The sequence below is a fragment of the Gymnoscopelus braueri genome (assembly GCF_963280865.1).
Source record: "Gymnoscopelus braueri genome assembly, chromosome: 24".
NCBI lineage: Eukaryota > Metazoa > Chordata > Actinopteri > Myctophiformes > Myctophidae > Gymnoscopelus > Gymnoscopelus braueri.
Window position 1 is genome coordinate 15,222,924 of NC_137626.1, and position 16,842 is coordinate 15,239,765.

Here is a 16,842-nt window from a genome sequence, read left to right on the forward strand (position 1 = left end):
TATACAATATAGTGTGGGGTCCCTGCTTCATCTCTCTCTCAGCTAAGGGGTCCTTGGCCTGAAAACGTTGAAGACCCCTGATTTAAGCACTTAAACCCCTCTATTCTCCATAGTGAAACGGACATGAGTAGCAACTGTACTTGGTCTGCCGTTCTTTCCCTCTACGCCGAATCTCTTCACCAGAAATAACCGATCTACAAGCTCACACGTTACTACAGGGGGGGCCGCCAAATCTTTGTGTGATAGGAACCTTTTGTCTTTCTTTCTTTTTACATTAACCACTTGAACGCTAGCATTCCTATTTTGAGGAGAGCTTTAGCCAAAAAATAGCCGATCATGTGAAGTCTGTGATCTCAAGAGTGTCGCGAAACAAAATAAACAGCCCGTCTCTAAATCAAATCAAAGTGTTATTTATTGAGGAGTCGTGTAGGGCATTGGTTCTCAAAGTGGGGTCCGGGGACTCCCAGGGGTCCTTGGAGGGGTACCAGGGGGTCCCCAGCTAAATTAGTTAATATAGTGTCACAATCAGTTTAACCACTTTAACCATGTTTTATAGTTTGGCTATTTAAAAATAGCAGATCTACAAGCTCATAGCGCATAGCGCTGCAATTTATTTATTTTAATCGGGAAAAATGTGTGCAAATCTTTGAATATTAATATTTTTGTTCAACTCAAATCTTTGCTTCTGGGGGTCCCTGGAACATTTATTTTTTAGATGGGGGTCCGCGGCCAAATACATAATCATTTTGGGGGTCCTTGACATGAAAAGGTTTGAGAACCACTGGTGTAGGGAACTATAGGCCTGGCGAGCTGATGGCAGATCTGTCAGGTTGTCCCAGGCTCTTAGCAGGGAACAGAGGAGTAAATCTATACACTGTGAATATAGTGAAGACAAAAGGGCTTGAATTCTCACGAGCTACGGTTTAGAAGAAGAGCTGACATATGCCGGCAGCAGCAGGAAGCCTCATTTTAATCAGGCTAATAATTTTCCGTCCACACCTTAAATCACAGGAGGTGTCGGGATGCATCTGTTAACGTTTTTTAATAACCGTCTAATGCTTAGCTAGGGGCGTATGTTTGCCTCACATAAATATAAAAGTTTATTATGAGTGTGAGAGAGTTTTCCGCAACACGATTATAGAGTTCAGGGGAAACAAATGGTCCTTCACCTTCTGTTGTTGTGTGTGAACGAGCACGACGTGAAGCCCTGTTTGGGCTTCGTACGGATGGGTATCGACTGGGTTTTATCCGATACCGGTGCTAAACCGGGATTTTTTTAAAGGATCTACACCATGAATTTAAAAACAAGGGAACCAGGGGACCTGGTACTGCCAGACCCCTAGTGGTTGAAATCTGAATTGCCGGAAATCTGAATGGTTTCTAAACTACGTCACGCTAAGCTTGGCCAATCAAAAAGAGGGACATGTAAGAAAACGTTTTCGTCCATATATGGACGAAAACGATAGCAAAAGGGGACCGACAAAGCCACATGTAGGCCTGACCCCCTGGGTCTGGCAAAAATATCTAATTGTCTCCGCCAGAGGTGGAGAGTATGTTTTCGTTCCCGTCCCGCTGTGTGTGTCCCCCCCTAGCCAAGCTAACATTGGTCAAGCTTCACGTGACACGTGACAATATGTTGTCACCAATGCTTTTGATTGGCTAGCGAGACTCATGACGAAATAAAATCCTATAAATAGGTGTGTCACTTCAAAAAGCCAATTATGCTTTTTGAAGTGAGGTAACATTGGTCAAGCTAACATTGGTCAAGTGACACGTGCCATATGTAATATAAATAGGTAAGACAGGATTAATCAGGAACAGTACTGGCGGAGACCTGTGCTCCGAGGAGCACATTTTCTAGTATTTAATATCATATTGTTTATGTCCCTCAAACGTTTTTCAAAAGGTTTGAGCCTAAATCAAGCCTCAGATATACTCATTCCAACTAACTTCTCTCTGGCTTATAAAGTACTTTTTCACCTGCAATACCACATTGTCCTGATTTGCACGTGGCACTATTGAGCCAGTTTGTATGCATGTTATCTCCTGGTTCTGAGTGGAAAAAGCAAAGAAAATAAATTAAAAAAAAGGGAAAATATATATATATATATATTTTTTTCTAAGTTGGAACTGAAAAACGGGAGGGATTGTACCGCTAGTGACGTCACTTTCGGGGCCAAATCAGTTTGGCCTGTTTTGAGACCAATTTACATAAAACCCCAGGTATGCTGTGAAAGCCTGAGTGCTCAAACTGGGGTATTTTTGGGGATAGATTAGAGGTAGGGGAGACCAAAAACACAAAAAAAAGAAGGAAAAGTTAAAAATCATGGTGTAGTCCCTTTAAACGGTGACGGTGCTTAAACGGTGCCAGAATCAATACTTTTCGATACATAAACGGTCATAAAACGCTTATATTTTTTTACCAAGGCCAATTTGAACAATGTTGTACTAAACCCCTGCTCAAAAAAGGTGCCTAAACGGTGCCAGAACTAACACCTTTTAATACATTTAAAAAAAAAATAATAATGTAGCTCCAAGCGTAAGAACAATAAGGAAGATCTCTCTCTCACACTTTCATCTTTATTGCCGAGGAATGGGAGCACTTCTAGCCAATCTGCAGTCAGCCAATCAGGCGATTGGACTCTGCCTTTAAATATCACTGCCTCTCCCTCTAACCTCTGTCATTCTCTTTTCAGCGAGCAACCAGCAACCCACCTCCATCCCCAACTCCACCTTGTCTCAATCGTCTAGACCAGGGGTGTCAAACTCATTTTGGGGTCCGGGCCACATTGGTCAAATGGTGACTTGATGTGGGCCGAAATCAGTTGCTAGACGATTGACTATTAACGGAGTCTAATTGCAAAATGTTTTAGCTTTTATTCAATAAAACCTTTTGTTTGCAACAACTTGATCTCTTCTTTATAGAAATTACATTAATCCATTAAGACCTGGAACGCATCTGTGTCACTTTAGATTTCTTTGACTATTCAAAAATAGCAGATATACAAGCTCATAGCGCGGCACCGAGTGCCGCGCTATGAGCTTGTAGATCTGCTATTTTCGAAAAATCTTGAAAAAAAATGTTTCGACTTTTTTCAAAAAACTTTTTAGGAATTGCCTCAGGTCTTAATGGGTTAACTAGGAATTAGGAACCCCCTCACGGCCTCTGGGGGTCCCTGGACCTCACTTTGAGAACCACTGCTGTAGGCAATTAAAAATCAAAAGCTGAAACTGTCCCTGTCCATGTCTTGTTTATGTATGTTTACTGTGTTTTAGAGTTTTGTATTATTATCTGCTGTAACATAAATTTCCCAGTTTGGAACATATTAATAGACTTGACCTTGACCCATAGTTCACAGCCCCCCTTCTTACTGGATACTGGACACCAAAAGCGACAAAGTCACAGCCTGTCACTCCTTTTTTGTCTCCGCCAGGCCGAAGGTATGGTGGAGAGTATGTTTTACCGTCCGTCCGTGTGTGTGTGTGTCCGTCTGTCACCACCGCCCATAGGCTAAGCTTTGCAGGACTTGCTGCAACCTGACCTGGCGGAGACCTGTGCTCCGAGGAGCACATCCTCTAGTTTAATTTATGATTTTTATTCAGCATAGGTAGTAGGTTGGGCAGTTATAACAAAACATATACAGTACTCATGCCTTTTTCTTTTTCCTACATACAGAAACAAACAATACAATACAAAACAATTCACACCCTACATAACATTTAACACGCAACTTAGGGACAAGGATGGTTCAGTTCGCTTTGAACAAAACTCAACTCTCCCCATACCCTCCCTCATGGGTATTTAGTCCCCGTTCACTTCAGCACAAAAATCAAAAATAGTAAGATGGAGGTAGGAGACACAAAGAGTCTCCTTTGTGTCTCCTACCGGAACTCATTGGATGGAAGTCGGTATGGACCTCCTGCAGAAAAACAAGGGAACCAGGGGACCTGGTACTGCCAGACCCCTAGTGGTTGAAATCTGAATGGCAGGAAATCTGAATGGTTTCTAAACTACGTCACGCTAAGCTTGGCCAATCAAAAAGAGGGACATGTAGGAAAACGTTTTCGTCCATATATGGATGAAAAGGGGACCGACAAAGCCTCATGTAGGCCTGACCCCCTTTTCGTCCATATATGGATGAAAAGGGGACCGACAAAGCCTCATGTAGGCCTGAACCCCTTTTCGTCCATATATGGATGAAAAGGGGACCGACAAAGCCTCATGTAGGCCTGACTTCACCAACTTGCAGTCTGTCTTAGAGGCGATCTGCTCGACCTGCGGGTCCGTCGCCGCCTTCCAGAGGTCATACATGTCCTGGCCGTGATGACCGTGCGAGTTCATCATCTGCCTGTAAATGCACGGGTGGTAGGGCGCCTTGAACCCCCCTGTAAAGAAGTCGTGATGCTGTGGCGTGACGCCCACGATGTTGGCACACTTACCCATGAGCACGTCATCCATGTGGATAGAACCATCGAGTGTCAGCGTGGCTTGGTAGATCTTCTCCACTACGTCCCTGGAAACCACGTACCCATTCCCTGACGTGAAGTCGGGGAAGGTCGACCACGGGTACATTTCGTAGGGCAAGTAGTACTTGCTGTTCCTGTCTCGGTTGGGCCCCGCCCCGCGCCACACATAGCCGAGCCACAGGTCGGTGACCTTCCTCTGGGCCATGTCCTGCAGGTGTTCCACCAGGTTAGGAGTGTGGACGAAAGTGTTGTCGTCGGCCGTCATGACGAAGCTCGCATGGGCGCACCGTTGGCGTGCCCAGCGGAACTGCATGATCACCTTCAGGGTCAGGTTGCGGAACGAGTCTGTGAAATCCTGCTGGATCAGGTCACCGTGGAGACGGTCCTCATGCTCCAGATCCTCCTGGACGCTGCCGGCGCTTGGCGCTCCCAAGGCGAACAGAACCTTGACCGTGACCCCCTTGGAGCGCCGAATGTACGCCTCGTTGCCCCAGGTGGACCTGATGGCGTGCCGCCGGTCTGCGTTTGCTGGTGCACTTTTGATGAAGAGGAGAAGATGGACGTCTTCTCCAGAACACTTGTCTGGGTGGTCCAGCAAATAGGTGAAGTTAGTGAACCGCTCAGCTTCCTGGCGTGTGACGGTGAAGGCCTTTTCGAGGAAGGAGAAGGCGTCCGGATCATCAGCCACAGCCAACCCAACCAAACCCAACAGCATTGCCGTGGCGATCAGCAGCACAGAGCTGCTAATCGCACGGCGCTTGATTTTAAAAATCCTGAACATAATCTCACCTCTGGTCTTCTCAGTGGAGATGCTATGTGTCTGACTGTCTGTGCGTTAGGCGGTTAAAAGAGTTGTTCTCTCACCTTTATAGGCCCTGCGTGTGATGTCACTCATCTGTGATGTCAGTAGACAACACATGACTCCAAATTTGGCTAGACGATGTGCCACAGGTTTTCATTCTGACCAAAACGCTTCATAATAATAATAACTAGATGTCAGGGCCGCTTCGCGACCTAGTCACTCTGCACACACGTCATGCGAAGTCCGGACCCTCTGGCCTCTCCTCTCCTCTCGGCTCCTCTCCTCTCCTCTCCTCCCTCCCCGCTTTGCTTTGCGGCCCTAACCTCTAGTCCCAACCTCCCAACCTCTGTCATTAGGCCGCCTGTACTGTGGGTAACCATGGCCTTAATGAGGCAGTCGAGTGTTGTCACAGAAGTCTTTAGGGAAGCTGTTATTGACCATGCATGGGCTGTTAGGGTTGGCTGTCCCACAGGGTCCATGTAGCATGGATTGACGCAGAGTGACGCAGAGTGGCTCCTTCTGTGGGTCAGGTATGTCTGCTAGTACACCGCCACTCTTTGAGTTTGCCGTAATTGTGATAAAGAGGTCAAACTTCCGGTATATGGTTGCTATGGCAACCTGCCATATCAGGCTGAGGGTCTGATAGGCAAATCAGAGAATCAATCAAGCCGAGAGTCTGATCACAGATCGAGGTGGGGTAAGATGCCAAAAACATAGCTATGGCTCTGATCAACAGTCTGTGGCAAGTTTCGGGGCAAATGGAGTGATCCTGTGCTTGCTTACCCCGGACGAACTTTCGGAGCTTTTGTCAATTATATACTGTAGTAGTAAGATAAGATAAGATAGTAAGATAGCATTTTTTCTTTCTTTTTTTAACCATGTTGTACTCTACAGGGGGACGCTGCTGCTGCCAGTGCTGCCTTACTTTGTGCCGATTCTAGATCATAAATCATCACACAAGTTACACAGCAGTACAAACTACGAAACGCTTCAGTCCTCTTAACATGAACTAATTTGTTTTACTTCGGATGCAATCGTTGCTATTTATTTTTGACCAGAAAAAAAATCTCAATTTAATGAGGTTTCAGTCAGGCAGCAATCAGCGAGCACGGATGCAATGTAGCGTATTGTAATACATGTTTTAAACCTTGTAAGTTGCATTTAGATAAGACATTCAGATATTTTTGTTTTTGTTTATTCTGTTGGGACTATACCCGCAGTACTAGAGGTCGTGGTAGGATAGAAAACCAGCAGTACTAGAGGTCCTGGTAGGATAGAAAACCAGCAGTACTAGAGGTTCTGGTAGGATAGAAAACCAGCAGTACTAGAGGTCCTGGTAGGATAGAAAACCAGCAGTATCAGGTCCAGGGGTAAGCAGCTTTGTACATCAACTTTACACATTTTCCTCCCTTTTAACTATTATTTATTTCCCATGTAAAGTGACTTTGAGTACTTAGAAAAATGACATATGAGTCCGAGCTATTATTATCATTTGAAAGTACCTTGTGCCAGAGACCCCTATGGCTAAGAGAAGAATACATTATTTGCTATTAGTACACTTTAGTACAGCATTCTACAACTGTCTATACTGAAGGTGGGGATATACCCGTTGAGAGAGTGAAACGGTGTGAGCTTGTAGATCGACTACTTTTGGCATAAACTGAAGGACAGAGACAACTAAGCCTAACTTCTATAGCCGGTGAAATAAAAGTGAAATTGAACTATTCCTTCATTTTGCTGGAGACCCCCTGGAACCCCCTCAAGGACCCGTCAGGGGTCCCCAGGCCACACTCTGAGAACCACAGCTCTAGTCTAACTGGCTCCATCAGTGAATAACATCGGCTGAAGAGTCGTCTGTATCAGCAGCTCAGTGGGTTAAAACAGGAGATCTAGCAGCCAGCTAAAGGCATGCTGCGTCTCAGTCCCTGGGCTGGGAACAGTAATGTTACTAAAGCAATTGCTGACAGCAGGCAGGTAGTACACACACACACACACACACACACACACACACACACACACACACACACACACACACACACACACACACACACACACACACACACACACACACACACACACACACACACACACACACACACACACACACACACACACACACACACACACACACACACACACACACACACACCCACACACACACACTTTCAACTGTGATTTGTTCTAAACTCAACACCCACAGGTTATCATTTTTTGTGCCTGTTCTCTCTCTCTCTCTCTCTGTTTCTGTCTCTCTCTCACACACACACACACACACACACTCTCATACAATGTCAGAGAGAATGTGTGTGTGACGTTTTGACACACACACACAACAACGCGTTGTGAGCTTATGTACAAATGCGTCTCAAATACCCTAAAGGTGACTAAATCATTATTGAAACTGACGTGACTATCGTGTGGTTCTCAAACCTTCTCACGTGAAGGGACCCCCAAATTGACATACATTTGGCCTTGAAACCCCTCATCTGAATTTTTTTTGGGTGCCAGGGACCCCCAGAAGAGAAGATTTATGTTTTTAATTCAAAATGTTCCAAACATTTTCGACAACAGATGTGCAAGCTCGCACGTGATGCACTGCGAGCTTGTACATCTGTTGTTTTTTAAATAGCCAACATGTCTAAATGGATAAAGTGGTTGAAATTATTGTAGGACCCCTGGGGGTCCCCGGGACCTGACTTTGAGAACCAACAATGTATAGCAGCGACGTCATAGAGTTTTAACCACTCGTGACACTTTTGGCGTGTTTGAGCTTTTTTTATTGGCTATTTTCACTGTTTCTAAATGTTTCTTTTTATCATTTAATAATTTATAAACGAACGGATTTGGACATACAAGGTTTCCAGCTGACAGCAATGTTAACCCATTAAGACCTGGAACGCATCTGTGTAATTTATTTTATTTGAGCTAAAAAGCATTATTTTTACACTTTGGCTATTCAAAAATAGCAGATATACAAGCTCATAGCGCGGCAACGAGTGCCGCGCTATGAGCTTGTATATCTGCTATTTTTGAAAAATCGAGAAGATTTGTGCAAATCTTCGAATATATGTATTTTTTAAACGAACATTTTTAACTCAAATCTTTGCTTCTGGGGGTCCCTGGAACAACATATTTTGAGATGGGGGGTCCGCGGCCAAATACATTATACATTTGGGGGTCCTTGACATAAGAAAGTTTGAGCACCAATGACATAGTAACATATGTTTTTCAGAAAACTGTTGAGATTTAGAAGACATTATTTTGTAGAATCGGAACCTCAGGGTTCCTTAATGGGTTAATGTACTTCAGTATATTACCAGCAGCCAGCAGTGCGGTATAAACATCCTGTAAGAGTGCTGTTTTGGCAGCGCCACTCAAAACGCTCAACGCTCGTATAACTTTTACGGCCGGCAGTAAAAGAAGAGGGAGCGTGCGGGATTACTCTGTTGTTGTTGTTCTTTTTTTAAACACAGCTGTAGACAACGACCCCGTCTGCCTCCCCGCACATTATTGTGTCAGTCCAGGGAAATAATAGGAAACGATTATGAAATTCTGTCATCGTCGCAAAAGCAGAGACAAATCAAACCCTGGGCCTATATACGGTTAAATGTGAGTGTCCATTTAATAGTAAGAAATGTAACAATGGTGTAAAACTAGAAACCCGGCCCTGAGGGGCCCATTTCTACAATCTGTGAGTAAAACACCAAACATCAGGTGAATGTCAGTAAAAAAGTGCTGAGTCAGCCTGTGGAGGTTCAACAAACTGCTGAAGTCGCCGGCTGTACGGAGTCGATGGGGAGCAGATATCGTCTCTGTCGGGTGAAAACCTCATGTCAAAATTGTTACTATTCAGGATTCAAATTCAAAAGTAGCATCGCTTCGCGTCGCTCTCCTCCGCGTCATCAGTGCCCATACCCTAGGTGGGGTTGGCGAAAGGGCCTACTCTGTGTGGAGTTTGCATGTTCTCTCCGTGTCCCCCTCACAAAAAACATGCAGTAATCCTGGTCTCTATACCGCCTCCCCCTGGTCAGCCGGGGCGCCTGAAGGAGGGGAAAGGAACTGGTTGGAATAACGTGTTCCTTCCACGCGCTTCGTCCAACCGGGGAAACTACCCGCTGTCAGGTGAGAAGAAGCGGCCTGCTCACTCCTCATGCATTGAAGGAGGCATGAGCTCAGTTCTGGGCTCTCCCTAGGCTGGCAGAGGGAGAGTAGCGCCCAGGATTACATAGGAAATTGGCACTGGGTGAAAAAATGGGTTGCAAAAATTGTGGGATAAAAAAATAAAAGTTATATGGAGAATATGGAGATGAGAGGTTTCTACCCGACAGCAACGATATAAACCCAGTTTCTGAAAACTCTTTGTACTGGAGAACTTTGTCAAACGGTGTTCCCTTGTGGATAATAAAAGGCAATCTAATCTAAACTTCACCACTTAAACTATACTATACTTAACTCTTACCCTGCCAGAGTTTTTTCAGAACAGTCTGTAGCCTCTGCCAGGGTTTTGACCGATTTTGGTACCTTTTCGCATAGCCACAAAATATTTTTCTCAAGTATGATTGATCCCCAGAAAATTTCTAATCACAGATGAGATTCAGGTGTGGTTTCACAAATGTCAACGAGGTCAATTTGACCTTGTTGTCATGTGTTGTTTGATGTTTGAAATTAGCTCAAAACCAGTAGTTTCAAACCAAAAAACATTGTGAATTGTTTGTCCGTTTCTATTTTAACATTGAAGTGGATGGAGCAGCAAATCTTTGGAAATTGTTATCTCCTTATTCGTTTGGAATATCGAAAAGGTGTCAATACTAAATAATTAGAGAATCTTTTTAGATTTTTTTTTTTTTTTTTTTTCATGACGTTTTTAAACGTCTTTGGCAGTCAACAGCTAATTTCTCAAAGACGTTTATAAACGTCTTTGGCAGTTATAGAGTTAAGTAGTTTTGTACCGGATTCCCCCAAGGTCTCTACACTCTAACCCTCCTCCTGTTTCCCCTCTCCATTAAATAACCTTGTCCGGAAATAGCCGATCTACAAGCTCACAACGGGCCACGGCGCGTCACGACAAATTAGTGTGTGTGTGTGTGTGCGTGTGTGTGTGTGTGTGTGTGTGTGTGTGTGTGTGTGTGTGCGTGTGTGTGTGCGTGTGCGTGTGCGTGAGTGCGTGTGTAGCTTACCTGCACGTCGTTGAGTCTCTGCTCCATGATTGGATACTCGGTCACCGCCGTGGATGGGATGGCGAGCTTGGCCTCACACTGCTGTAACCATGACAACAGTGTGGCGATAGTCTCCTTGTAGCGGGCGGGAGGCAGGCTCTCCAAGACTACACAGACAGACAGACAGAAAGGCAGACAGACAGACAGACAGACAGACAGACAGAATGATTATGTAAGAAAACAGCCTCGTTTTTTTCCTATCATATCAGTAATCAATATTTTAACCCTTTAAGACCTGAGGCCGCGTCTAAAAAAATCTAAATCCTAAAAAAAAATCGGAAAAAAATATTTAAAAAATAATTTTCACGATTTTTCAAAAATAGTAGATCTACAAGCTCGTAGCGCGGCACTCGGTGCCGCGCTATGAGCTTGTAGATCTGCTATTTTTGAATAGCCTAAAGAAATCTAAAAGTGACACAGATGCGTTCCAGGTATTAATGGGTTAATTTGACAATGTCTTTGAGGTTGGTTCTAATTATTTCTGGGGTGCATTTCATGGTTGTTTGTGATGTGATGTGTCTGTGGCGTCAGCAGAGCACCTCGAGGTGCCCCCGAGGGATTTGACAACGCGGGCTGTTTACTCGCCAAACACTAATGAAACAGGACAACGTTCAATCTCAGAGGAAACAAAGAGAGATACAGAGAGAGATAGGAAGACAGAGAGATATGGCGTGTAATCGTATAATCTCTATCTACTGTATCTACAGTATCTATCTAGGACGGGCGGACGGACAGATCTACAAGCTCACGACGCGTTGTGAGCTTGTAGATCTGCTATTTTTTGGCAAAGATATTTTGTGTGTAGAAGAAAAAGAGACAACTTGGGGCCAGTTCACTCTAGAGGGTTCGACCCGTTCAATCCGGGAACGCATCTATACGAATGCCTTCTAAATCCTAACAGGTTTCTGAAAAACGTACGTTTCTATATCAGCGGTTCTCAAACTTTTTTCATGTCAAGGACCCCCAAAATTATATGTATTTGCCCGCCGACCCCCATATCAAAATATTTTGTTCCAGGGACCCCCCCTCCCCCACCAACAAGCAAAGATTTGAGTTACAAATGTTTGCTTTGAGAAATATGGATTCAAAGATTTGCACACATTTTCAAGATTTTTCCAAAAATAGCAGATCTACAAGCTCATAGCGCGGCACTCGGTGCCGCGCTATGAGCTTGTAGATCTGCTATTTTTGAATAGCCAAAGAAATGTAAAATGACACAGGTGCACCATCATTTTGTAGTTTTCCGTGAGATGAGAGAAGATAGAGAGGTAGAGTCTGCTTGGCTGATGAGGAGGGGGGAAAAAAGAGTTATTTTATCTACTTATTTTTAGGGTTTTTTTCGCCTCTTTTCTGTAGAAGTCTATTTCCCCTGGTAAGGTTGCTGCTGTGACTCAATCTGCAGTGAAGAGGATGGGCATTATTACCTGTAGAATGCTATTGATTTTGGTGGGATAAAGTTTGGTATACAGGCTGATTGCTGTTTCCTGGTCAATACTCATCATTTTCCCTGCTTGTGTCCTATAATTTGTGCGTTGCAGCCTGACTGCGTCCTGCGCTTTACGCATGCTGTTGCCAAACACACTGATAAGACCAACTCTTCTCTGTCGGGTGGAAACCTCATATGTCCGAAAACTGTTACTTTTCTGGATTCAAAATTCAAAAGCAGCAAAAGTAGCAGATCCGCAAGCTCGGAATGCGGCGCGAAGCTGCTACTTTTGATGCTTTCGTGTGACGCACAGTGCCGGCGCGTCCATACAGGCGACACCTAGGCGACCGCCTAGAGCGGCAGTTTGGAGAGGCAGCAAAAAAAAAGTCGGGGGGAAAGAAATATATATATATTTTTTAATTAATTTGAAATGTTTTGATAATAAATTGGTAAAATCAGGCAAAAATAAGAATTAAATAACATAACCCTAACCTAACCCTAACCCTAACCCTAAAACCGAAATAAAGTAGCCAAAAACTGAAAAAAAAAGTATCAAAATCCGCCCAAAAAACGAAAAAGTTCGGGGTCGCGCGCGTGCGGGGGCGCATCAGAGGAATCTCGCCTAGGGCGCTGATCAGCCCAGAACCGGCCCTGGTGACGCAGTAGTACGATCAAGTAAGGCGTTACCTCATTCACTGCCAAGGAAGTAATTAACGTAATTTACGTCCAAAATCCAATTCCGTCACGGACGTAAAAAACAGCCTGTGGATGAGATCATGTGACAAGAAGCAAAAATTATCGTCTGCTTCCATTTTTTTTTTCTCGACGCTACTGGACCCCCGTGCGTGCAACGAGCCCCTGTCCGCGAGGAGCGCGGTCTCAGAGAATATTCCACGATTTTTCAAAGGTACAGTAAAATTTCCGTTTTCGCTGGCTAGGGGACGGATGAATTAACAATTAATTCCTGGCATTGAATGAGTTAATTTACGGAAAAAAAATACCACAAACAGTTAGAATATGGAGATGAGAGCTTTCGGCATTGACAGCGACAAAATGATGATACCCTCTGAAGTACCCATATGTAAAACACTGTCAAAAGTCTGGCAGTTTATATTTATAAATGTTTTAAGTCTACATAAAAAGATACATTCTCTGAAGCACGCATGCTCGTCGCTCACACACAAACACTGTCTCTGGGTTACAGCTGGTTTATTGACTCAATGCAAGAGAGAGAGAGAGAGAGAGTATGTGTGTGTGTGTGTGTGTGTGTGTGTGTGTGTGTGTGTGTGTGTGTGTGTGTGTGTGTGTGTGTGTGTGTGTAATGGTAAATGGTGCATTTATATAGCGCTTTTATCCAAAGCGCTTTACATACAGTAGATTGTGCATTATTGTACATTCACCCATTCACACACACATTCATACACCGATGGCGGAGGGAAAACATGCAAGGCACCAACCTGCTCATCGGGAGCAATTAGAGAGAGAGAGAGAGAGAATGTGTGTGCTTTTGTTTGCATGTGAATGTGTGTGTGTGTGTGTGTGTGTGTGTGTGTGTGTGTGTGTGTGTGTGTGTGTGTGTGTGTGTGTGTGTGTGTGTGTGTGTGTGTATGTGTATGTGTGTGTGAGAGAGAAAGAGTTTTGCGTGGTGCGTGTGTGTGCGTGTGCGTGTGCGTGTGCGTGTGTGTGTGTGTGTGTGTGTGTGCGTGTGCGTGTGTGTGCGTGTGTACGGCCGTGTTTTGAGCTTGAGGATCTGCTTCTTATGATAGGCCTGCTTTAGTGTGACGCTGTCCTATGATCAAGTAGGGTGTTAATTTACGAGAAAAAAAAAGAACACAAAAAAAGTTATATTATGGAGATATGGAGATAAGAGGGTTCCTGTTAGTGATGAGCGGGTCAACCCACGGCGCGGGTGGTCGAGTCAGGATTTCAGAGGCAATTATGCGGGCTGCGGGTGAGCGGGTCAGCCGCTCTCACACGCAAAAAATAAAAAACAACCCTATTTTGAACAACATGCTTGTTTATTTAGCCCATGACAAGGTTGTGCTACTGTAGACATTTAAAGCGACTTTGGGTACTTAAAAGAGCGCTATAATATATATATATTCCCACCGCGGGTCGCGGGCGGGTTGAGCCATAGATTTATATATGGGTTCGCGGGGCGGGTTGAGGCGGGTTGGGTTCCGTGGCGGGTTGGGGCGGGGCGGGTCATGAAAAAACCCGACCCGCACATCACTAGTTCCTGTCCAACAGTGACGATATGAGACTTCTTGTTGTTAATGCCAAACGGAGCAAACGGAGCCCTTTTGCTCTATCAGAGAGACACGACACGTAACGTAACGGTGTGACTCTTTCAAAGAATTGAGCGCTATATGTCTGGCTAAATGCCAGTGGAAATACCATCTCCAGGCCTCCTTAGAACCTCTCTGACCAATTACTTTTGTCCATTCAACTGTCCCCGACTAAAGTTTAACCCATTCCATCCGGGAACGCATCTGCGTCATCTTTAAGATTTCTTTCGTTATTCGGAAAAATAGCAGATATACAAGCTCATACAAGCTTGTAGATCTGCTATTTTTTGGGAAAAAATTGAAAATGTGTGAAAATCTTTGAATATGTATTTTTTAAAATATTTTTACTTAAATATTTGCATCTGGGGGGTCCCTGGAACAAAAATATTTTGAAATGGGGGGGTCCGCGGCCAAATACATATAATTATGGGGGTTCTTGACATCAAAAAACTGTTTTAGAACTTTGTTTTCAGAAACAAAGATTTGAGTTACAAATGTTCGCTTAAAAAAAACAATACATATTCAAAGATTTGCACACATTTTCACGATTTTTCAAAAAATAGCAGACCTACAAGCTCGTGGCGCGGCACGGAGCTTGTATATCTGCTGTTTTTGAATAGCCCAAATAAATCTTAAAGTGACACAGACGCCTTCCCGGAGTGAATGGATTAAGGGTGATCGTGATGGTTGTGCTTCATTCTCTATTGCCGCTCGGGGCCTTTGGAAGTGATTTTATTAGGTCTTCCCCTTCTTGTACACGTATAAATCTCATCCCAACATTCACCTTTTTTTTTTCTTCCCCCAGCTTATGAATCTCCATAAGATTTACAGTGTCTGAACCACTTAAAAAGCCTATATGGTAGAAACCTCTTATCTCCATATTTTAACTTCTTGTGTTTTTTTTTTGGTAAATTAACGCCAGAAATAGCTTAGTCTACAAGCTCTCAAACGTGACACATTAGGAGCTTGCCTGTAGATCTGATTGTTTTCATCAGAATGTTCGCTCTATTTTCGCCTGCTGAAATGACATGGACAGAGCAGGGATGCTTTTAACTGGCAGGGCTTTGGTTCTCAAAGTGGGGCCCGGGGACAACCAGGGGGTCCTTGGGGGTGGGGGGGTTACCAGGGGTAGATCTGCTATTTTTATTTTTTTTCAATCGTGAACATTTGTGTGAATCTTTGAAAATATATATTTTAAAGCAAACATTTTTAACTAAAACTTTGCTTCTGGGGGTCCCTGGCACGACATATTTTCAGACCCCCAGAAGCAAATAATATTCGCTTTAAAAACAATATTTTCTTTTTTGAATAGCCCAAAGAAACCTTAAAAGGATACAGATGCGTTCTCGGTCTTAATGGGTTAATTTTGACTGTAAACATGCAGCGCAGCGCTGAAGACACCGTCCTCAGCATTTTGCACTTCCTTCTCTAAAGCACCTTGACAACACAAAAGCCCCACGGCTCTAATGTTATTTATCGATTTTCAACTTCAGCGCTTAACCCATTAGAACCGGGAACGCATCTGTGCGACCACTTCAACCATTATTTTATACTCTTTTAAAAAATAGCAGATCCTGTACACAAGCTCATAGCGCTACAAGCTTGTAGATCTGCTATTTTTGAAAGAAAATCGTGAAAATGTGTGTATATCTTTGGATATTATGTATACATTTTTAACTAAAATCTTTGCTTCTGGGGGTCCCTCGAACACAATATTTTGAGATGGGGGGGGGTCCGCGGACAAATATATTTCATTTTGGGTGGTCCTTGACATGAAAAAGTTTGGGAACCACTGATATTATAGCAACATAGGTTTTTAAGAAAAAAACTGTTAGGTTTTAGAAGACATTTGTAGAATCCCCAGAAGCAAAGATTTGAGTTACAAATGTTCGCTTGGAAAAATATATATTCCAAGATTTGCACCAATGTTCATGATTTCCCCCCCAAAAAACATATTTTTTGAATAGCCAAAGTATAGGATAATGGTTAAAGTAGTTAAAATCTAAATAAGAGACAGATGCTTTCCCGGTCTTAATGGGTTAATACTGTGGAGCCCTACAGCATACCGTTGCTGTCGGATTGGAAACCTCATATGTCCAAAACTGTTAACTTTTCCAGGTAGAAAGAATAGCAGATCTACAAGCTCAAAACGCGTGGCGCACGTGACACGCTTTCAGCTTGTAGATCGGCTATTTATGCGTGACACTGTAGTAGGACGAAGTAGCGGGCATTCATTATTATTATTATTATTTTTTATGAAAAGTTACAATATGGAGTTAAGAGGTTTCCGCCCGACAACAGCGACAACATGCTTTTAGAGACGCTGAAGGACATGAGTTGCTCTACCCTGATTGGACGATTTTATTCTTTCTTGACGAACAGGACACACGGCGAAGTGAAGGTCAACACGGGAACGCTGCCATTGGACCGAACACCTGCAGCACAGGAGTCCCACAAGGCTGTGTGATAAAGCTCTATACATTGTACCAGTGGTGGAAAAAGTACTCACATTTGTTACTTGAATAAAAGTATCAACACTGCCTTGTAGAAATACTAAATTCAAAACATACCTGAAGTACCAAAAGTACTCATTATGCAGAATGTCCCATTTCACAAGTTTTCAAATGTGTAAAAGGTAGACTA

The 16,842-nt window shown here is 43.7% G+C and overlaps 2 protein-coding genes across 2 annotated transcripts in view; both read right to left on the reverse strand.

Moving 5' to 3' along the window:
- dmd (dystrophin) overlaps positions 1–16,842 on the reverse strand; it is a 500,806-nt gene that overhangs the window by 199,815 nt on the left and 284,149 nt on the right. The window contains exon 25 of the mRNA XM_080421894.1: positions 10,447–10,592. Coding sequence (XP_080278020.1) covers positions 10,447–10,592 — 146 coding nt within the window. The remainder of the gene's footprint in view (positions 1–10,446; positions 10,593–16,842) is intronic.
- LOC308080178 (lactosylceramide 1,3-N-acetyl-beta-D-glucosaminyltransferase A-like) lies at positions 3,893–5,248 on the reverse strand (the record flags this gene model as incomplete). The annotated part of the gene is made up of 2 exons (XM_080421954.1): positions 3,893–3,920; positions 4,236–5,248. The coding sequence occupies 2 exons, from the start codon at positions 5,246–5,248 to the stop codon at positions 3,893–3,895; spliced, it is 1,041 nt and encodes a 346-aa protein (XP_080278080.1).